Below are 23,047 nucleotides of genomic sequence, written 5' to 3'. Positions count from 1 at the left end.
AGGGAACACTTTGATGCAGGTTTCTAAACCATAAACATTTTTTCAGAGCTTTACTTACCTCTTAGGACAAAATCTTGGATTAGCAAGTTGAAAATAGCTTTATATGGAAAGAAAACTTGTGTATTCCAATTGAACTAAACTCACCATTTTAGATATACTACTAAATTTTCTTGAAGTAGATTCACTGATGCTGTGACTGGATTTGTAAGTGATGGAAGGGCAAACCAGCATCCTGATGCCAACAGCATCTACAATGAAAAACTTTATAAATACTAACAGGTCTTTATGTACGGTCTGAAAAGAATAATCCAATGCAAAACAACTCTCTAAAGCTTTATCAGTAAGTTGTGCAAAGTTTCACTTGAAGTTTGAGTAAAGTGACTGAAGAACCCAGATTTAACCAAAATGTAGGAAAAAGTCAAATTAAATCACATAAACCTATTATTAATAAGCCTGTTATTAGTGTTTCCTCTAAATTTCTATTAGCATGTAATAACTCAAAAGAAGAACAATAACAGCTTAAGAAACCTAGGATAACAGATTAAATATTTGAACAAAAATATTTTTAATCCAGGATTACTTTAGTGTCATATTGTGCCCAGAGAGGGCTCTAATACCATTCAGCTTCAGCTATCCAGTTCTTACACTCCTAACATCTAGAGTGAAAAAGTTGCTACTAAGCCTCAATATTAATTTGTCAGCTCACAAATCCACAAAATTGAACCCTTCCAGTATCTACTTGCAATTCCTTACAGACAGCTATTATTAGTTCACAGGTGCTCTCTCGGCATGCAAAAGTCAGACAACACTAATGCTATCTATGCTGTCTTCCATAGCAAAATAAAAAGTATTTGTTTAAATACAGTAGGAGGTCCCTGTTCTTAATTATGTTAATACAGAAATATAAGCATTACACAAAACTTACTAAACTTTTATAAATAGTATTAAACTTTTTTATCTCATAAAAATGACTCACTGAACAGCTGGTGCTGCTGCTGTGTGTGCTTCAGAGACAAGAATCCTGCAGTTCACTTGTAGGTGAATCTTGTTCTCCTCTTGAAAACCATGGACATAGCCAGGCTGGCAAGCTAGTATTTTGTGCAGTAGCATTCTGAAATCTCGGTATTTAGTCAGTTTTACCATTAATGCAGTCTCTAAAATGTTAGTTTGAACAGATGCACCCCAGAAGCCTACTGAACTAAACTGGCACGTGTTCCCCAAGCAGTGCCAGAAGAGCCATCACTGTTTTCTAGCTGTCAAACCAGATTATCACCTCTTTCTCTTTGCCAAGGGAAAGGACAGTCCAGACAGTTAAGACCACTTCAGGCAAAGTCAGTAAGGCTAGTTCAATTTGCTGATGAAGATTGCTTCAGATAATTGTCTTAATTAACTGTAATGGATTAGGGAGTACTCACATGGCCTTTCCTGGCAGCAGAGCTGCAGAAGGAAAGCTGTAGGAGGGGAAGGATTTTATCCTTAGAGTTTCTAGACATCTAAGAGGCTGTTTATCTTTTGTGCTGAGAATTAGTAACAGAATAGTTTCTGTAAACCAGGTTGTAAGTTTTGCTGTCCACAGGCCCATCCCAACAGCTTAGAAAGCTCCCAAGACCATACTGAAATGAGAAACCGAGCTTGGTTTGAGACTGCACCTTGTAATTTCTCAAAGGGCAAACAGGCATTAGGCAGTGTTTCTTTTTGTCAGCCCTACAGGTTCTTAAATGGCTTACGCTTCTTCACGAGTGGCCTCAGCCTTAGCAATGCAACAGCTCAGGGAGTGTTAGTGCAGGCTTCCCCAGAAGCATCTGGGACCTCTATGCAGGAACCAAATTTAAGCACAATTCTTCAGTTCAGCTTTCCCACTTCTGGCTTATCACCACCATCTGAACACGTTTAATAAGAAACCAAAACCAATGTAACAAAACCAAAAACCCGATGCCAACCCTCCAAGTCCCTCAGCTTAGCCTCTGGCTTACTGCTACAATCAGAGAAGATCCTCTAACAATTGTTACTATTGATTAGTATGATAGATTTGAATCAAAGACATATCATATAGACAAGATATCCTAACCCAGAAAAATTAAAATTTCTAAAAAGAATTTAACAAAAAATACAACACCCCCCCAGATTCTAAATATTTGAAAAATACTACATTTTCTCTACATCACATCAGACGATCTATAAACTCCAGTTTTGGAAGCTGGACTTGAATCCTATTAGGACCATGAAACATGGTTAATAAATTCCAGTGATTCTTATTCTGATTAAGTCCTCTGAAGTCTGAACTACCAGAAAGGATAACATAATTTATTCCTTTGAGGGAGCACAGACAGGATTATTTAAGAACCAATCTCTAGTCTGAGAAGTAATAGATAGCAGAATAGAATCAAGAAACAATATAAAGGCACTTGCTTCCTACAGGTTTATGTTTCTTCCACTAGTAGAAGTGCTACCTGAGTTCTTACAAGGCACTCACAAGGCTTAAACAGAATGGGTCCGTTTGCTTATGGCAGCAGGATCCACTTTTAGGAAAAGGTAAAGAGCCTGTACTCAGGATGCACACCAGCGAGGGCACAGAACCACCCTCACAACCTGCTCGTGTGACATTAAACCCAAGAGAGCACAGGCCCTATGCTGTACAACAGCACCCAAGTAGAACAGCCTGAGGAGAATCAAGTTAGGAGAAATTTAAGAGATTGCTTAAGTTTATACATGAACTTACTATTCAGGTATCTATTAAATCTTGATGCAAAACAGAAGGATAAAAGAAAATTCATACAACTGAAGTGACACTGTATCTGAGAATCTACTTTGTTTTATTTCATCAAGAAGTGCCCCCAAACCTAAAGTACAACATTTTTAAATCTACAACACAAAAATAGAAAATATTCAAAATGCACAGAAACACAAGTCACCTTTAATGTGATTAAAACGTCACATGAGATTTTTTGCAGTTAGTGGCAATTAAGGATGTGCTTTCCAACACTGTATAGAAATCTGCAAGTTCCTGTCCAGGCAGGATCCTCACGCTTGTGCAAGTCGTTCTAGGACTCTTCGGTAATCTGAAAGGAGCTGTTGGAAGCTGTCTTCTAACTGCTCACGCTGCATGTTTAGGTCTATTTGGTTCAACTGATTAGTCATCTCCTCTGGTCTTAGACACCGTCTCATCTTGGCAAGTTCTCTCTGTTTTTTCTAAGCAATCAAACAAATAGCAGTTTGACACAACAATAATTATCAAGAATATGGTATTAAAATTTATTAAATTTCAGTATCTAGTTCTTTAAGATGTCCCTAATCCCAAGAAAAGCAGTAACAGTGTTTGATTAGTACATCTATTAAAGCCTTATAGTTTCTGTATTACCAATAAACTAGTAAATTAAAAAAGTTTCAATTTTTTTTCCTTAACCAAACAGATCAGGTCTAACAGTACACTTACTACTGAAGATGTATGGCATGAAAAACTTGACTGCAGAAAAATGACCAGGATATTTAGTTCTACACTGACATTAATCACACTGGTGTCCCACTATGTGGCTGTTCAGCCAACTAATTTCCCCATAACTATCAAAAACTAATTTTAAGCCTCCTATATACAGATGAAGTTTCACAAATTTTAACAAATTATTCAAGTAATGATTGCCAGGCACTAGCAGTAACAACGTTGAAATGAAATAAGATTATTTACAAGCACAAGTGTATTTGTACAGCAAGATGAGTTATCCTTGCTGTGTCACACATGATATTTTTACCTGTTTCTTAAAAATACCTCAAAATGCATCTGTACTTCCTCTTCCCAGATACACTTTTATACAGCTGATATCTGTTTCTGAATAGATAGTTCTTTAGGTACTTTTCATTCTTCATTCTTCTCTTGCTTTGTAAAAGCAGAACGTCATTCAACATTTCTTTAAAAAAAGACATTATGTATGCCTGGCATCTTGTCAATAAATCTTTGCAATGCCTATGTGTCATGGGAATCAACAAAATTTCACCAAACTGTTTCTACCATCAGTCTCAAAATCAAACTCCTTCTGTTCTCTAATTTTACAATTCTCTCTCAAAGGAATATTTGTTTTCTTTCTGTGGTTGATGCTGAGGGTCAGGAAGGAGCAGTGGAGACCACAGTAAACTGTAAATGAGTAAGATCAGAAAAGCTTTTATAATCTCCCACAGACTCCACAGACAGGCAAAGTTCAGTTCAGAAAAGGAGGTTCTGTACTTAAGTCCTGATGAGGCCTCCAGGCACATTTCTGGCCAATAATCAAGAAACCTTTCCTTGTAGAAAGGATGTCAAAAGCAGCATAGATGTTCAAGCTTTAGACTCATGTTAGCTCTGTCTAGTGAAAATGAATAAGATATTCAAAACATGATGAGTTGCCCAAATCAAAATAGAGATGAGTACCTTCTGTCCAAGCTTCTGTCACTAGAAAAACTAAAACCTTCTTATTCTAGATCAGTTCAAAGTCTGCTTAATTAACAGGAATATCTGTTTAGGTTATAAATATTAGCTCTGAAAAAAGGGTGTCAGCTTTTAAATGCCCATTATATCTGATGCTGTAGCGTTAGGCCATCTCTAAGTTTCAGATTCCTGGTAAAAAGCAAGCTCCCTTTGCATGTTTCAGATAACCAGTTGTTTCAATATCTATTTCCCTCCAGACATACTGCCAGCATATCCAGGCACACAAGATTCTGAAACCTGCCATCAGTAACATTTTACCTGGGCAGTTTCAAGAGGATTCTTTGTGACCAAATTACTGGGCTGGGCAGAAAAGTATATTCTGTTGAAGCAGCAAACCCAAACAAAGTATCAGCACGGCAGTGGTATTTACTCCCAATGGGGATGACATGAAGAACAAAGGCATGATCAAGGAGACACGTCCACCAGCACAGTCTACTAGTGCCAAAATCAAATTATCATCAAACAATCAAAATCACAGTTCTTTAGAAACAGAGGAGCCACAGTGAAATTGAAATTTCACAAGCTGCTCACCCTCCAACTACCTTAGTAGTACCCTGTTCACTAATATAACAAATCTTTTATTTCCTGTATTAGTAGTGCTTATACAGAGAGCAACATACCTGCTGTATCAGTCATTCCAACCTAGTGGTGCCATATACATAAAAGTCTCAGTACTTTTAGCAACCTTGCTAATGTGAAGAATTCAATAGGAATAGATGTATTAGATGGTTTTTCCCTGAAGTTTCCACATTTACTTTTATTACTGTTACTGTTAGCCAGGAAATAATGATTACAATATTAGAGAATGTAGTAATATTCCTGATTGTTTATTAAAGTTTGCTCCCCTTCCCTCCAAATTACCTCTATATATTAAAAGTTAGTTTAATTTTATTTCTGAAAATTTTCTGAAAACAGCACTGTGACTAAAATTTATTGGAAATTGTTTAAAATGAGTGTACGAGTAAGCTGTGTACTAGGTAGAACTATCACAAACAAGATGACTATTTCAGAATGTGAAACTTAAAATAAGGGAAAAAGGTGTTGGCTGCTCTAAGGATTCCTTTGAATCCTCATTGAAATAACAGAAAAATTAGAAATGCAATGTTCTAAAGCAGTAATATTACATATCTAGCGATACAAAATACATTCAGTATCCGTGCATTTATTGCATGCAATGACTGAAGTGGAAACACGTTCTGGAAGCAATAGAATTGCTTATGGAATTTTGGATTTCCCCACAGGACTTCAGTGCTGAGTGAATGAAGCGAAACCACGTAATAGTCCTGTTTGCTGAAAAGTCACATTATTTGTAGTGGACACTGAGTGAACTTTAACAAATGAGACAAGACACTCATGGAAATGTATTGATTAATATCCTGCCACTCAGCATGACATGGTGTTATCTCCAGATCAGACAAGGATTTAATACAGTGCTGGGCTCTCATTTCTGCTAACAGCCCCCACAAGCCCAACATGACCATAATCAAAGTTTTGCTATTGTGGTATAACAGGGTAAGTGCTGCTTTAGGAAGGCTTGCAAGCTAAGCGAGGTACTCCTCATACTCTTTCTTCAACAGCATTTTGGTTTGCTTAGCAAGTATCCAATTGATGAGAGTACTTAATGTGCCAGGTATAGCAATAAATCTGGATTTATTTGTGGTCTTTTTGTATCAAGAGTCAAAGACTGATGCCATTAGCAACTAGGATATAATTTTTTCAACTTTTATGTCAAAGAGTCAGTTTATGCAACACAGACCAACTGTACTGAAGATCCAGGAACGCATAATTAATAGGAACTAAGAAAATTATTTTGTACTTAGTTTAGTATTTGCTTGAGTTTTACTGCTGAAATTACTGTATATTCCATCTGCACAGAGTTCTATGTTGATGACTTCTAGCAAGCTGTTTTGTTAAGACCTAGCTAACAAGTAGAACAGGAATCTAAACTATTACCTATTACCTGGCCTGCAGTATAAACTTACTACAGCATTTACCTCTTCAAATTTTTGGCTTATCTATTTAAGATATATTTTTAGCCTTTCAAGAAATTGACAATTTTTTCCTCTCAAACTTAAGTGGGCATAATGCCACTTGTAGCTAGAGAGCATAAGCTTAATAGTAACCTCCTGCTGGAATTGGGCAGGGAACAGTCAGGAGCTAAACACAGGATCTTTAGCACTGCAATGTACGAAGGATCTCTTCATCCGTACACGTGCCAGTTGAACACTGCATAACTAATAGTAGTTGATTGGCAACATAATTGGCATCAACTACATTTATGGAAATGAAAGTAAAATCAAGTATAATTAGCCTTGAAAAAAGTATTAAATGATACTTAAGTTATATACACCTTATAGGGGCCAATCAGTCTTCTTTTAACGTCCAACCGGTAGCTCCTGGACTGTTCCGCATCCCCCATATTTGTTGCACGCAATCGGAGAATTTCATAGACTCGTCTTGTGTGTTGCTAAAGAACAGAAAGGAGAATAAAAACCACGTCTGAATGAAGAGATCACTCAACACAACTCAAAGTGAAGAAATATTGAAATATTAGAGTAGTTCCTCAACCTATCAGAAGACAATCAGAGGCATGGACAGAGCCCCTGTCAAATCTATCCTCCCATCTGCTGGGTTAAATGAATAAACATTCTTCTTTTAACTTCAAAACCATTTTCTTCCATGCAGCCAGTGTCTGTTCTCTCAAACTGCTGCACCAGCTGTAGATGTGCTTCCAAGACCTGCTGTTGATAAAAAGCAGAAAGCCCAAAAACCAGTGTCCAAAAATACTTCAAAGAACTGAAGGACTGGAACTGGAGTGACATTAAACAACATCAAACAGTATCTACTTTGCTAATTTTAATAATCTTCATATACCTACTGCCTTTCAGAAGGCCCTCTGATGTTCTAAATATGAAAATGAAAAATATTTAAAGTTTTCTGTTTACTAGGGAAGAAAATTATTCAGTAAATGGAAAAACAGAAGTGCTTTTGGTATCCCTATCAGATAGTATGACATGTGGGGAGAAAAAACTCCAGAAGTTGCATCTGTATGAAAGCAGAATTTAAGACCACATTCCAGTACATTTTTTTAAGCAACTCTGCCATTTCATTACCACAGTCACAAAGGAGTTTAATAACTTACTGAGATTACCAGCAAATTTAATTTTCAGTTTACCTGTTTAGTTCTCCAAGTGTTTAGAGTTGCTGTAGTAGCAGCTGTTTACCACAGCTGTCTAGAGAGTCCCAGCTACTCCCCCTCTTTACCCACACTGCAGAGGGGGCATGTTCTTTCGCCCTGGCAGCACCGGGCAGAAATCCCAGCGCCTCGGCACATGCCCTGGGCCTTTGCTAAGCCCTCGGAAGCGCGTCTTCCCTGCCCGTTTATTCCCAAAACAACAATTATTATTTACATAAATACACTTAAAAGACATCAAAACCATGTAAAATTCTATTACAAGAGAACTTGTAACTAAAAAAGGCATTTATCTAAAACCAATAGTTAGTTATCTACAGATTCTTCAGATACAGATAGTGTTTAAATTCGAAGTCTCCATTTCTAAGTTTAAATTGTTATTCTACTACTTCGATAAGAATATGTCCAACTACAACAGTTCTGATTTAGTACCTTATTTATTTTCAGTTTTTGTTGAGCTTCCGTCACCATTTCTTGACTGAAACCCTGCATTAACTTCACTGGGGAAAAGCACAGCAAATCTTGACAGAGTTTCACAAGAACAAAATCTCTTAGCTTCACATAGTTTTCCGATGGATCTTCAGCTAGAAAGAATAAAAAAAGCCTATCAGCATTATTTGTTTTCTCATCTCTGGGATGTAACTACAAAGAACTATGGACAACAAATGCAGATGCAGCATTCAGTGTAACACCACGGTTGTGGGTTTGATCCCCTCATGGGCCATTCATTTCAGACTTGGACTCGATGATTCTTGTGGGTCCCTTCCAACTCAAAGACTATTCTGTGATTCTGTGATATAAATAACTGGGTTTAATTAATTTTAAGTACTACTATCAAAGGTTTAGGTGTTTGACAGCAGACATCAAGCAAGTCACAGAAAGACAAACTTGTAATATTTTGTGTTTGCAGTGTTGTACAGTATTATATTATATGCATTTATAAGAAACTGACAACATACATGTTCAATCCCATTTACCTTCCTGGGAAAAGATGACTACTCTGTGTATAAAACCTTTTTTCTTACATCCTCCATCTATTCTGTATTTTACAGAGTGGCAGAACTACTAAAACACAAACAAATTACGTGGACAAAGACTGGTGAAAATATCCCACTGTACACAAGTAGGCTACCTGAAGACATGTACTGACCACGAGTTATAGTCTATGGTAGCAAGGAAGACAGGAAAAGGTAGAAGGACCCAAAGGACACAATTATCCAAAATTAAAAGGCTGGAAGGACCTAAGCAACAGCTGACCACAATTTCAAGTTACTTCCATTTTGCGTAAAATGGTAGCATAGCTATCAAAATCGCTGCTTTAAGAAGAAAACACCAAAGCTGAGAACTAGTCTCAGTTAACATCAAAGTGTCCCGTGTTTCCCCCCAACCCTCATTTTTGCATGAAGTAGCCCTGTTGAGTTTATTGCTAACCAGCTTATACCCCACCTGTGGTTTTCTATGGTTTTGAGGAACACTAAAAATAGTTGAAATTTGCAGTTTCAGGATGATCAAAAGGAAAAAAAAGTTACCAAGGACTGGGATAGAAGTTTTTGTTATGTATGTGCAGCACTGTACAACTATTTTTTTGGTTGGAGGATGCTCATGATGATTGGATCAGTTAAAGTGCTTTGTGCATGAGTGGCCTAATCTGGTATGGCAAACCTTATAGCCTTACTCTCCAAAAGAGACTGGAGAAGCTGCACTAAAGTTAATCAACTCCATTCCTTTGAGCTCAGATTAGTTAAGAGAAACATGAGGCAGTTTCTGTACAGTACGCACTATCAGCACACATTTCCTTGTTGTCAGGATGACAAGGTATAAGCAGAAGAAAATATTTGTTGTTAATGTGAAACCCCAAAGTTTTTTAATAAACTGTTAGCTCTTTCAAAGAGGTTACTTCTTTTCAGAAAGGTTAAAGGCTTTACCTCCCAATTTTAGATGATTTGTAACTAAATATCCTGACAATATCAAAATTGTCCAGCCAAATTTCCCGCTCAAAAGGACAATAAATAAATCTGTAAGAGCCTTGAATGACATGTAGAATATTGTAAGCTTTCTCCTGCTTCATTCTGTAAAAAAATTAAACCCTGTTCTAGTGCACATTTACTGGTTGCTACAACCCCTGCATTTAAGGCACTGAGCCATGCATATGTTAAATTATTTATGTAGTACCATGTTAAGACTTTATTCATCCTCCGTTAAAGCTTTGTTACTATTAAAAGGAAAAAGTAAATGCGTGATGCAGATGATTTCCTGTTGCATAAACAAAGTTATTCCTCCTTGAGTTTCCATGAACTGGATTAAAATTATGAGGTGGATTACCTTTTGTTATGATTATGCTGCAACAATGCATTATGAAGCAAGCAGTCTACTGTGTTTTAAGTAGAATGGGGAGTTATTTCTAACCAAGATGAGACTGCACATAGAACTGAATGATCAAGTTGTGTTTCTGCTGCATTTCTTCCTGTGCTAGACTTGAAACCACAGGATAGATGTCACGCTTGTGGCAATTTCTACTCTTATTTTTGTTATGCACATACACCCTCTATCCCCTCTGCCATTTTCTCAATAATCTACTATTTTTAGGTATTTGTGCACACATCTGTGAAGATGCCTTCAGCCAGCAACGTGTGCTCCAAGAGCATAAATTCTCTATGGACTTTAACTGTCTGTAAACTTTCATCTTGCACACTAATATTAATATGCTATTTTGGTTAGATGAATATGTGCCCCTTCCCAAGTCTGAGTTTTCGCTAACAGGAGGAAGTTGAACAAGGAATTTGACAAAGCTTGGTCTCTTGGCAAACTCAGCTGTGTATCTCACAATAAAATGGCTAATTAGCTGGTAATCCGTTCATGCCAGGGATGGAATTTTCCTGGTGTGCTGCTCTCTAAGTAAAGTATTTAAGGAGCTACATTATATACACTTCTGTAAACTGGGGTACTATTGATGCTGGATGGAGCAGAAGCTGAATCTTCAAAAGGCTGCGTAATTCTGACAAATGAACACAGAAGTTAGCTTGTGGGCTAACAACCTGTGAATGCTACAAGTTGCTTATTAAAAATGTAATACAAACCTGTTATATCAAGTACTGTAGGAGAAGACATATAGTATCTATGAACTGTTTCAAGCAGCTGAGCACCATGGCCTTCTCCTTGGAATGGTGGCAAGATCAACATCTGACTACAGACAAAGGAATGCATTATCAGTTCAAATTATGCATTTGTAAATATAAAGTCTTAAAAACAAAATGGTATTTCATTTTAGATTAAAGTATGCGTAGCAAGCTTCATGTTAAAATGTAATTTTCAATACAGTCTTAAAATTGTTAAATATTCCAAACTTGTTTGAGATTCCCTCCACTTCAAGAAGGAAACAATGAAATAAATCAGTGCATAGACAGCTAATAATGGGGATTTTTTTAAACAAATCAACACCATTATAAACAAGTATTGGGAACTTCAGCAGTTCCCTCTTCTGAAATAAAAGGCAAGGCACGAGTTACACCGCCAATTACCTTACACGTGGCCGGGTTTTGTCTGGGTACACATAGTAATTGTAGACTGTCATGTAGCCTACGGTCGCAAAGAGCGTAGCTCCATCCTTATTATACTTCTCAAATCTGCAGATAAAACAGAAAGCCAAGCAGGTCAATTACAGTCGCGCTCCCATGCAGTGTCCATTTTCTTTTCCATTCTCCAACTGAATTTTCAGTGTCAGCAAGCTACTCTGTGAGGGCCCAATGGGTACACCTGCTATGTTCTGAATGTACAATTCACTTAATTGGTGTGCAGCAACTTGGATAAATCAGGCCTCTTTACAGCACTTCAGTGCACTTGCCTATTATAAAGATGAATAGGTGGCAAGTAAAAGAAAACACAGGCAAAGCTCATTTTACTGTTTAAGCCTACATTCAGGGCTCTAACGGACAACAGCATTTAATTCAGCTCTATTCTCAAGCTTTCCCAAAGCATAATGGAGGAAAACTCAAGCCTCATAAACAATGGTTTTTCTTTCCTGGGAAAAATATCATTATACTGCTCCAATAATTGGCCAGCCACAATTAAAATGCAGGCTTTGTGGAGGTAATAAGGTCCACTGTTGCTTTAGAACTGTACTTACACTAGAAAGTAGTTCCATCTTTCATCATCTACATCAATAAAGCTAGCAGTTTCAATAAACCACATCAAGAACGTCTGAAGCCTTTCATGATATTCTCGAAAGCCTGGACATGTCATGTCAGCCTAGGGAAAAAGCCAGGAGAAGTCAGGTGAAACCCACCACAGATGTAAGAGGAAAAAAATTACGCAAAACCTAATTAAACTCTTGGATATTAAAAAGGCAAGTTTACAATAATTAATAAATGGATAAAATGATGGTATTTATATACCATAGTTGAATCATTACAGAAAGTGCATCCCTGCAAAATAAAATTGCATTTGGTTGCTCAAAAGCAGACGTTCAGCCTAATTTTTCATACCTTGTATATCTGGTATGTTATATCTTCACCAGCTTCCTCATTATGGATAGAATATGTGTGTAGCAGCATTCCAAAGGGCTTGAAGTTGACCTCCTTCTCCAGCAGAGACACAAAGTCATCTGTGTTTGTACAAAAACCAGGCGGAATAATTTCTCTAATTTTACTTTCAACATCATCTGCCTGCAGATTACAAAAAGGGGCAGGATTAGTGGAGGATGAGAAAAAAAAAAACCACTGATGTCATTATTGTGCTATAAGAAATGAATATATGAGAGATGATATGGCCTACCAGTAATTAAACAAACAAACAAACACTAAAAAAAAGAAGGGAAGCATTCCTGTTGTTCAGTTGTGACCTTCCAGCAAGTAAAGAAGCTGCACTGGTGAAATCAGAAAGGTCACAATCCAGTCACTGTAAGCATCAAAAAGCTCTTGGTTACAGCATGAGTTCATGAACACTATTATGTTTAGAGATTGCCACACTTGTCCAAGTTTGTCTAAGCGTGTTGATAGCTATTCTGTAAGTGCAGCACATTCAGAAACTAGACTTTCCAGACAGCAATTCTCCAAGACTGTGCTATGCAACACAGCCTTGTAGAACTCAGGTTCCCAAACAAACAGCTTGCAATAACTATTAGGTAATGCAGAACTAAGCAGAGAAAAAGGGACAGAGATCAAAAATGGTAGCTCCCAAACAGAAAAGTGACAGCTAGCACACTCTTGCATTCTTATGTTCCCCCTGCTTGAAATGCCTGTCTATAGGATCAACTGCAAAACACATCACAAACTTAGACAACCACTTCCCACATTCTAATAAAAGACAGTTTTGAAAACAAAGTTTGACATAAAATAGTACAATTTAAGAATACTTGTTGGCAAATCTGACCTCTAGTCTAACGTACTCTGAAAGACAAAATGTTCTGACACCAAAATTTAATTCAGAGATTACTCTTTTCAGATAACCAAAGTGAAAGTTAGAGACTATCAGCTGAGCAGACTTCATAATCCTTTTCAGACCCCCAGAAGACCACTTGATTGAATACATTTACAACTTCTTTTTAACCATGAATATTTGATGAAGTTTCACAATAACGTATTACTTCTTCTCACCAGGCAATAAAACTTAATGAATTGGTCTCAACTTAACAAAACCGTTCTCCTCAATACAACCCCGAAAAGCCTGACATTACATTGAACAAAATGAGCTTACATTCAATTCAAACTTTCCTCTAGACAATGAATCCAGGTTTTTACTTAATGGAGTTTGCCGTGAGTTCAGCTGTAATGTTTGTATTGTATCTATTTCCACAAGGACGGACACAAGAACACTTTGTGTTAACTTACTAAGCAGCTCTTTCACACCGTTTACATGCATGATGGGTATTAGTTCAAAACCAAGACCCTTGCTACTTAGCATTCAAAACAGGGAAATTAAGATGCTTAGAACAAAATACACTACAAAAGGCTAATACAACATGCTACTAATTCCTGTCCTTTCAACCATGGGCCCTTAAGTAGAAGCAATGCACCTGCAAATGAATAGCACTTTATCATTCAGTTACAGTTTTATTGTAGAGAAAGATGGATTTAGCTCAGCACAAACAAGTTTTATTCTTAATGATTTGGTACTACCAACATTTATATTTATATTTGGAGAGAGAGCTATTAAGCAGTTAAAATACAGCTCTACAATACTTGGTGTAAGAACCAAGTTAAAACATGTACAGTCTTTACATCCATTTCGTTCCCAAAACAAAGATAATTTATTGGAGCCTTTGCTATTCTTCACAGACCAATATTAACTAAAACATTTTCTTTATACTTACTGATTTAAATGCATTACATAAAATCACCCAATTTTTCCGAATCAATGAATTACATTAAAAAACATATTTATATGGAATACATTTTAGAAATTACTCTTTTTTTAACCATGCAAATGCAATGTTTACACAGATCTTGGTCCACACTGCTTATAGAGCTGTAAGGAACCACATTTAAGAATTCATAGTGACTCATTTTATATAGCTGAAATAGGCGTGTAAAAATTCTCTAGAATTAAAACAGTACTCCCAAGCATCAGTTCAGTACCTCAGGCTATGTTGAAGCTATCTAAAAAAGGTGAATATACAGTATGAGGTACTATATAAATAACCTTTAAGTAATTTTATTCCCCCTCATATTTCTAAGTTCCTTCATCAGAGGTGAGAAGGAAGCCAAACTTTCACTTGCTGAAAGCCTGTAAGATAACACATCCATTGCTGGCTGCCAGGTAGCAGCCAGTGCAGGAAAAATCTTACTTTCAAAGAAATAGAAAGGATTAAAAGATGTCAGAGACTTAGCAGATAAAGCACTAGATAACACTTCTTGGTTCTATACTATTACAACATATTTTCACCTACTGCCTCCTAAAAATTCTCTCCCCTTGAAATGGGATCTGACATAATTTAAGAAACGAAAATATAGTCTTGAGTTACTTTTAGGGTTAACAGGATTTCTCTCTCTTACAGAGCAAATCCCAGAATCCTCAGTTTGAGTGGTGGCAGAAGTTTAAGTGATCCAATTTTCAGTTAGTAAGTCCTGGAATACTGGAATCTTGACACATCAACAACATAAAAAATAATGTTTCATTAACATCTGTACTTTTTAACAGAAACATTTATTACTTTGTAGACCCTTTCCAAACCCTTCGGAGGTGCTCATAATCCAAGGAGCTACCAGAATTTGTTTACTGCCTTCCCTTGTGTATTTCCTTGATATTGCTGGGAGGTTAATTCCACTCATAACTTACCAACAGGAACGGATGCACACAATGGCACATAAGTTTCTCTTCAGAAAAGCAATCCTTTTGACTACTCCAGCAATGTTTAAGAGGCAAAGCCACACACAATGAAGAATGCAAAAACCTGAACTAAACCAGCCAAGAACTGTTGAGCTTTTGGTTCATGGAAGTGCTGCCTGTGATGTATTACCTTTGTAATCAGAATCATGTGTGGTGATGACAGGGAATTTGGTATAAGCTTGTAACTACACTTGATTTCTAGTAGGACTGTTAAAGTGAGTAATGTCTTTGTACATTGCATTTGAGCCTGGATAATTTTAATACAGAGATTATTCTTGTACTGACAGGCAGCTATGACATTTGTATTCCACGTAGATGCCGTTTTAAAGTGACTGAATTTAAAATAATTATAGAAGCATATTTAAAAGCTGAATTTCTTTAACAATTACATGCATGTATTTCAGTGGGGAGCAATGGAGTCAGCAGCAGTATTACACAAAAAAAAAGAAAAATATGCCAAATATTAAAATAACACTTTTTTATTAACTTTTGTATAAAAGTCTGTAAATGTATAGATTAGCTGCAAAGCAAGATATAGAGTTTAGTGAAATACTTTTTCTCCACCCTATCATAAAATGAAGATGAAAAGGAAAATATTCAAACAGCTGCAAATCTCAAAGCAGCAACTCAGAGGTCAGTGCTATTATATTTACACTAGAAGAAAGCAGCTTCTCTTCAGATATTTGAAAGAATCAACTTTACCCAAGGGAAAATTATGTCTATTTTCATTAAATGAAGTGCCAACTTCTGTTCAAAACATAATCATAGTTTGCTGAGCCTTCCTCAATAAAGATGGAGCTGAATCATGTTCAGATGTATAAATATGACTGGAGTTCTGTCTCTTGACATTTCTGGATTGTATCTTTTCCTTATGTTCAAAAACATCTTGGAAAAAATAAATAGAGGTACTGGGATAAGTATTTCTGTCAGTCCCTAGCAGGGATTGTAGCAGCTGCTTTTAGCAATAATCAAAACAAACTCAATATTGCAGAATAAAACCACCTAACATTGATGGGCTTGTGTGGGCATTGAGATACAAAATCCTAAGCTGTGAATAACTTTGTGGAGCATTAAAACCAACATCTTACTTGTAACCAGTTATGTTAAAGGTAGAAACTGCTGTCCTTTCCTAAACACCATCTATTCACAGCACAAAGATTACCTGTCATGTGGATAATCTGCCTTAGTATAATTATCCTCAAGGAACAGAGATCAGCAAACAAACAGTTAACTGAGAAAAATAAATGTTAATATGCATTCAAATTAACATCTTGCTGTAATGACAGCTTATGTCTTAATCTCTGCAAATGCATTCATACCTTAAGGTGGTTAAACTGATGGCAAATACAAACGCAGAGCAAGACTGATTACAGCCATGTCTTTTTTTCTACAAAGGTTTAGATACAGCAATGTGAGCAGCCTATTTGAATGTACAGTGCTAGTAACACCAAGGAAAGCAAAGGGTAAGCAACCACATTCTTCTCATCCAGTCAAAGCCTGTAAATGCTCTGGAAAGCACAGAGAAGCCTCGCTCAAAATGATCCTCTCTTTTGTCTTCATCTCAATCCCTTAAGCAATTGGAGGAATAATTCAGTATAGGAAACAGGGCTTGAAAAAAGCAACCATTCTGAGCAATCAAAAGTTTCAGTATGCTTAGGGCAAGACAGACCTTGTTTACCTTTCTTGTACCTCCAGAAAAGTAAAGTGGGTTTGCCATTTTTACAGAAAATAGAGTGTGAGTAAAAAGGTGCTATGGTGTGGATTCCTGTTGTGATAATTACAAAATTACACTGGTGAAAGGTTGGACCATTTGATTTTAATGTTTACTACATTGCCAACAGCTTTCCTTTTCCCTTATTTCCAAAAACCTTTCACATGACCTTTCACTCCTAAGATACGTTGGTCTAGCCTTGAAAGTATTTCAGACAATTCAACAGGCTAAGTGTCTAAAACCCCTTCAGAATAAGGAAGGACAAATCTTTAAAATTCATTTAAAGTAATTCCAATGTATTTTTTGCTTTACAATAGGCCTCTCCTTGCAATTATTTAAATAAACTACAATGAATTTGAAATTAGTAACTTAAACAGCTTGAATATTCTCAGAATATTCTGAGAGCATACAGACAGTAGGAGAGAAAATAAATCTTTTCTACAAGTATTCTATAAGCTCAGAAAACCTGTAGGCAAAAATCAATCAAACAAACAAACAAAAAGCCCTGCAGATAATTATATATCATATTCTTTTAAGATGTAAAGCGCACATGATACCTGTCCACAAGTTTTTAATCTCTTTTCTGCCTTACTTATCCTCTACATTTAAAGAGACACACATACTACCTCATGAAGTGCTTACAGAAATCTCTAATGCTAGTCCTCCTCCTGGACTCAGTTAATGTGAAAATACAGACTTGCCAAGTTGAGGGGTTTTTGTGGAACTGGCTTTGGTATTAGCACCTCACATCTCACTGTACTGCTTGACACAGTTTTGATGGCACTGGAGTCAAAGAAGGGGAAAACACATAAACGAAGTCCAAAGATCTTTTACAGCTTAGCAACAAAGGAAGCTTTTTTTGTTTACTTTTAAGTTAAATCATGTTTTGGTGGGATATTACTAAACTTAGAATTCCTGTCCATGCCCAAGTAAGTAAACCTTCTAAATGCCATGTCAATGCAGAAGCACACCTACACTTACCTCCACACAGTCAAACTTCTCATTTACTTTCGATGAGTATTCAATGCGGAAGAACGTCGACAGGTTACCAGCGATGTAATACAAAAGGATCTTCAGTCCCTTGTAGCCAAAAGCAACTTCACTGAGAAAGGAGAAAAGAACAATCAGGAACTCTACGCAAAGCAGAATATTCCCATCACAGTGCTTTCATCTCATCGGAAGCTCACATAATCTTTCCCAGTAAGGTAGAGTAAGCTTCCTAATAGGAAAAGGGAGCCAAACTGGATGTGCACTATCCAGACAGAGAGAATGACTTACACTATTGCTACCGTGTTGCTCCTCTAGTGGAGAAATACAACATATTTCTGAACTCAGCAAGGCAAGTCTGTGCCCTTACCGTAACAGCTCAGGAGAGAAATAGCTAATACCTGGAATAGCTAATACTGTATAAACTAAAAATAGCTAAAACTGTATTTTTTCAATAGTTTAAACTCTTTAACAGGTATTTATGAATTGATTAATAACACTTATGAAAATTATTTTGCAGCGTAGTATTAACATTTTGGAATGAACTACTTCAATTTATACTGCACAAAACACAGATAACAAGACATAGCACTATGTGGGCAGTTATTGGTTGACAGTTTCTATTTAGTTATCCAACGTCATCAGAACTGAGCAAATGCAAAAAAAACCAAAAAACAAAAGCAGTACAAAAGCCTTTTCTATACCTTGAAAATATGAGCTGCTTGAACACAAACTCTATATTCTTATGAAGTATAGAGAATTCCTTTTCTGGCAAATATCTCGAGAAAATAGTAGTGTTCACCAAGTAACAGGCCAACTTTTGTTATTTTAAGGCATAGCTGAATTTTTTTTTAACTGGGATTTTTCGCTTATGGTAGCACGTTCATAATTTAAAACTTGAAATATAAGTTCCAGAACAAGAATTTGCTTGTTTGTTAGACTAACAGATTGGAGAGTTCTCCCATTACTAGAATTATAATTATTGTCAATAATAGCTGTAGATGTGTAATAGTGTAACTAATTTATTACAATTAATATACATAGTTAATCCTTACTGGAGTACTCAGAATGCTTTTAAAAGGAAATGGAAATTAAGAAACATAACTATTTCAAGAAGTCCACAGAAATGTGCATCTGGATTTTCTTAAGTAAGTTGGGCTTGTTGTTGATTTTTTTTTAACTATGGCCAGATTTTTGAATATCACTCTACCGAAAATATGAAATTATACTTTAGCACTGGGGACAAAGTGGCTGACTTCCCTACAAGTACTAATTAAGTCAGCATACTTTAAATAAAAGAAACAATGCTTTTCTACTTTGACCTTAGTAATGGCTTTGACACCCTTTCTAAAGCGTTCTCTTGGCGAAACTGTCTGCTCATGGTTTGGACATGTGCACTGTTCACTGGGTAAAAAGCTGTCTGGATGGCCAAGCCCAGAAAGTGGTGGGGAATGGAGTTAAATCCAGCTGGCAGCCGGTCACAAGTGGTGCTCCCTGGGCTCAGTGCTGGGGCCAGCCCTGCTTAATATCTTTATCAGTGACCTGAATGAGGACATCAAGTGTCCCCTTGGTCGGCCTGCAGACAACACCAAGTTGGGCAGAACGTTGATCTGCTGGACTTGGGTCACAACAACCCCACTGCAGCACAACAGACCCAGGGAAGAGCAGCTGGAAAGCTGCCCAGTGGAAAAGGACCTGGGGGCGCTGGTCAGCAGCAGCTGAACATGAGCCAGTGTGTGCCCGGGTGGGCAAGAAGGCCAACAGTGTCCTGGCCTGTATCAGCAGTAGCGTGGCCAGCAGGACCAGGGCAGCAATTGTCCTCCTGTACTTGTTATAGCAGGATTTCTTGTTTTCTAACAATTTGGAAGCAACTCTTCCCTTCTGTACCTGTAAGTTAGACTACAGAAACTTTACTTACTCATCTCCAAACACCTGATGGCTGTACTCTGGATTAAATGTTGTGTTGTCATCCTCCAAATCCTCAGGAAAGCGAACTGGGCGGGGGGGAAGGGAAAAAAAAAGAATAAAAGAGCATGACCAAGTCGTCAGCTTTGGTTTGTTTAGACACAGATGCCCTGGTAGCTGTTCATGCCTTCTTCTGCTAGAGACAACTTCAATTAAGAAACTATCTACATTAGACTGACACACAAATGAAATGAAGACATCCTGTACAGTTTAGGTGCACGTTATTGACCTGAGAATGTCAAATCACTAATCAGAATAAAACTGAGAAACTGACACAGATGCAGACATGTATATGTTTCATACATGGAACTCCTGAATAGTGCTGCCTTTAACTTCATCTGGAACACTGAGGACACTGCCCAGCAGGCTATTCCTACAATAAACACATCAATCATGTAATCAATGTTGCCTTCTCCTTCTGTCATTCTTCTCCTAGATCCAGGTGAGAACACTTCCCTGTAGATGATTTTCATGGAGTGATGACTGGAAAGAAATGTTTATGTTTATTTATATCCAAGTCAAAATCTTGGAGAATCAGCATGAATATATACAAAATAGCTGCAACAACATTATACTGGTACTTGTACCAATATTGCTTAGTGTTTTTTTTTCTTCCTGACTCTACTTTTCTTTAAAGCCTAGTAATAAACATGACCTTTTCTGGTAATGTAAAAACATTCACTATAATGGCATCTATTTAAACTCAGTAGCTTACTAAACAAGCATTTTATTCATGCTTATGGAATTACAGCAGTTGCTCCACAGCAATTACGACAGAAGTTCTTCCATCATTAAATATATGATTTGTTAGTGGATGAAATTAGAGATTAAAGTAGGATTTTCTAGAAAAAAAAAATTTAAAACACTGAGAAACTTGATTCCTAAACATTCTATGTATTTGCAGTTTAAAAAGAAGGCCTAGAATTGGAAGGGCTGTAACTCTTAACTGGATTTCTAGACAAAATTCATTCAGATGTCATTATTCAGATGTCATTATCTCTCATTCCTTGTTATCTCTTTAGAAAGGTGGAAGAGAAAAATAAAACATTCGGTCTAGTAATACAAATATTGTTTGAAATAATGTTTCAGAGGAAGAAAAATATTCATAATTATAGTGGCTGAAAAACTTAAATACTTTGCTTATAATGACATTTTGGCTCACAAGCCATTCCTTGTATACTGAAAATGCTACTAAGTTGTACAGAACAGAGTGGTAATAGTTCTGAAAAGCGCTTAACAGGTTCATTACTTCAACTTTCTTAATAAATTAAGATACATGTACTGCTCAAGGCAACAAACAGCTGAGGGGCTGCAAAGATTAAAAATCAGACAGAGACACCTTATTCTTCAAGTTATTACAGCTGTAGGTAAGTTTAAGATGTAAGCAAGTCCAGCAAGAGTTCTTTAATTCCAACTGTATTTTCAGTATCCTAGTAAGCAAATTAGCTAGAGAGAGCAATAAACAGTTCTTAAAAGAAAAGTATCTTTTCTCTTCAGATTTTAAACAAATTTCACTAAAAATACCTTGTGTAATCCAGATGTCACATGGGGAGGGCAGCAAAAACCCCAACCCAACAACACTTTTTAGCCCCTTCTGGCTTTTATTTCCCCCCCTCCCCATCAAAGAAAGAGGAAGGGGAAAGATGATAAAATATATAATTAGATATTTGTAACCCTGAAGAAATTATTTCTGCTGCTAATGGTCACCACGAAATCAACACATACTTAGGACCACACCATGTCACAAGGATTACAGAAGAAAAGGGAAACTCAAGAAGATAACAAATGCTTCAAGAAAAAAAGAGGATGTAATTCCAATGCACTCTGGTAACACGCTAATAAACTGCTGAATATCATGCAGAGATAGGACTGAATTTCTAGAGCTGTACTTGAATTCCAGTAGTCTTAGCAAACTAGACCATGTATTTCCTTCTTGAGTCGCATGTTCACATTAACAAGGACATATTAATACCTAGATGAATTTAAGTATAAGAAACTTTCTTAGGAAGGCGCTAAAATACTCCAATATCAATTGTACAGCATTTAAAAAGGGACATTACCTAGCTTCAGCTGAATGGCTTCATTTGTGTTACACTTGTATTCTGCCAGCTTCTTCTCCATAGCAGTAAGTCCTGAAAAAAAAGTTGGGTTTTTTAAAGTTTAAGAGGTGTTCAATCTATGTGTCACTATGACCCAAAGATCATATTAGAGAAAGGGTTGTAAAACCAGAGAAAACACACAACACAAACCCACTGAACAAGTAAGATTAAGAAAAGCTACAATGTGTTAACATAGAGAACACAGAGATATATCTCAAACGCTTTTCTGGAACTGTAAATAAGAACTAGAAAACAGATGAGCATCTCTCCTTTTAGTTTCTGAGAAGTAGAGATATTACCATAAAATTATCAAGTGTTATAACTTATTACCAATTAAACATATATTTTAAAATGTAAGTATGAAACTAAGAATTCAGTCTAACATGTTATTGAAAAGAAACTGCTTAAGTGACAGGTCAGGACATTAAGTGTTTGCATTAAGTAATTTTCACAAACAGGTGTTCACGAACTGCAGTGGCATGGAAACCACTGGCAATTATTTGGGTACCACTGCTCTTCCAGAGCGGATGTGGGAGAAAAAAAGCAAGCGAACTGCATTTAGTCTGTTTTCCAAAGCAGAATCCAACACAGAGGACGTTTCACTGATGGCATTTTTCAAGTGCTTTACAAACACCCCCCCCTTCTTTCCAGAAGTATCACCAGACATTTCTGATATATCTTACTGCAGTCAGCGAACTAGAGAGTAAAAATAATGTCGGGCTTTTAATCCCCTGTCCACCCTCACGAAACTCGCGGACACAGAGACACGCTCCGGCTCGGCACCACCGAGCCCGGGGGCCGTGAGCCCGGGGACGCCCCGCAGCAAGAGCACGGCCCGGGCAGCCGGGGGGGGGCAGACATACGGCCAGGGGCAGAGGCAGTCGCGCTTCCCTCCCTCCCTCCCTCCCTCCCTCCCAGCCCGTCCTGTGTCCCGTCCCGGCCTTACCCGCCATGGCCGAGCGGCCCGCGCAGCGCGAGCCAACCCGCGCGCCCGCCCGCCGGAAACGAGCCCTGCCGAACACGCTTCCGCTTCCGCCCGCCGGAATCCGGCCAGCAGCCAATGGCTGCTCCGCGGGGCGCGCGCAATTCGCGCGCATGCCCAGCGCTGCCTCGAGCCCTGCGCTGGCGCGCTCGCTCGCGTGCGTGTCCGGCCCCGCCCCGCCTCGAGGGCGCACGCATGCGCAGTGCCCGCGGCACGGGCTGGCACGTGCCCCGGCCTCGCCGGGCCCAGCGTCCCCCGCCCACATAGACCGGCATCCGAGCAAACAGCCAGAGCTTTGGCGCTAGGAAATAAATAAATAAATAAAAATCGT

General features: G+C 37.7%; 1 protein-coding gene across 1 annotated transcript; it reads right to left on the bottom strand.

The window, feature by feature from the left end:
* Positions 1-2,794: 2,794 nt before the first annotated feature.
* HAT1 (histone acetyltransferase 1) lies at positions 2,795-22,777 on the bottom strand. Its single transcript, XM_027911602.1, has 11 exons — positions 22,681-22,777; positions 21,696-21,767; positions 19,589-19,664; positions 17,665-17,785; positions 12,131-12,310; positions 11,773-11,894; positions 11,168-11,272; positions 10,727-10,833; positions 8,082-8,233; positions 6,807-6,923; positions 2,795-3,189 (listed from the first exon to the last, which is right to left on the bottom strand). Exons 1-11 carry the CDS (start codon positions 22,685-22,687, stop codon positions 3,022-3,024), a joined length of 1,227 nt encoding a protein of 408 aa, XP_027767403.1. The 5' UTR covers positions 22,688-22,777; the 3' UTR covers positions 2,795-3,021.
* Between the last annotated feature and the right edge of the window lie 270 nt (positions 22,778-23,047).

Source organism: Empidonax traillii, unplaced genomic scaffold (assembly GCF_003031625.1).
Source record: "Empidonax traillii isolate 1590-97213 ecotype Southwest subspecies unplaced genomic scaffold, ASM303162v1 scaffold33:size3420811, whole genome shotgun sequence".
Classification (NCBI taxonomy): Eukaryota; Metazoa; Chordata; class Aves; order Passeriformes; family Tyrannidae; genus Empidonax; species Empidonax traillii.
The sequence above is the reverse complement of the archived record's forward strand: the minus strand, read 5'-3'. Positions and strand labels throughout refer to the sequence as shown.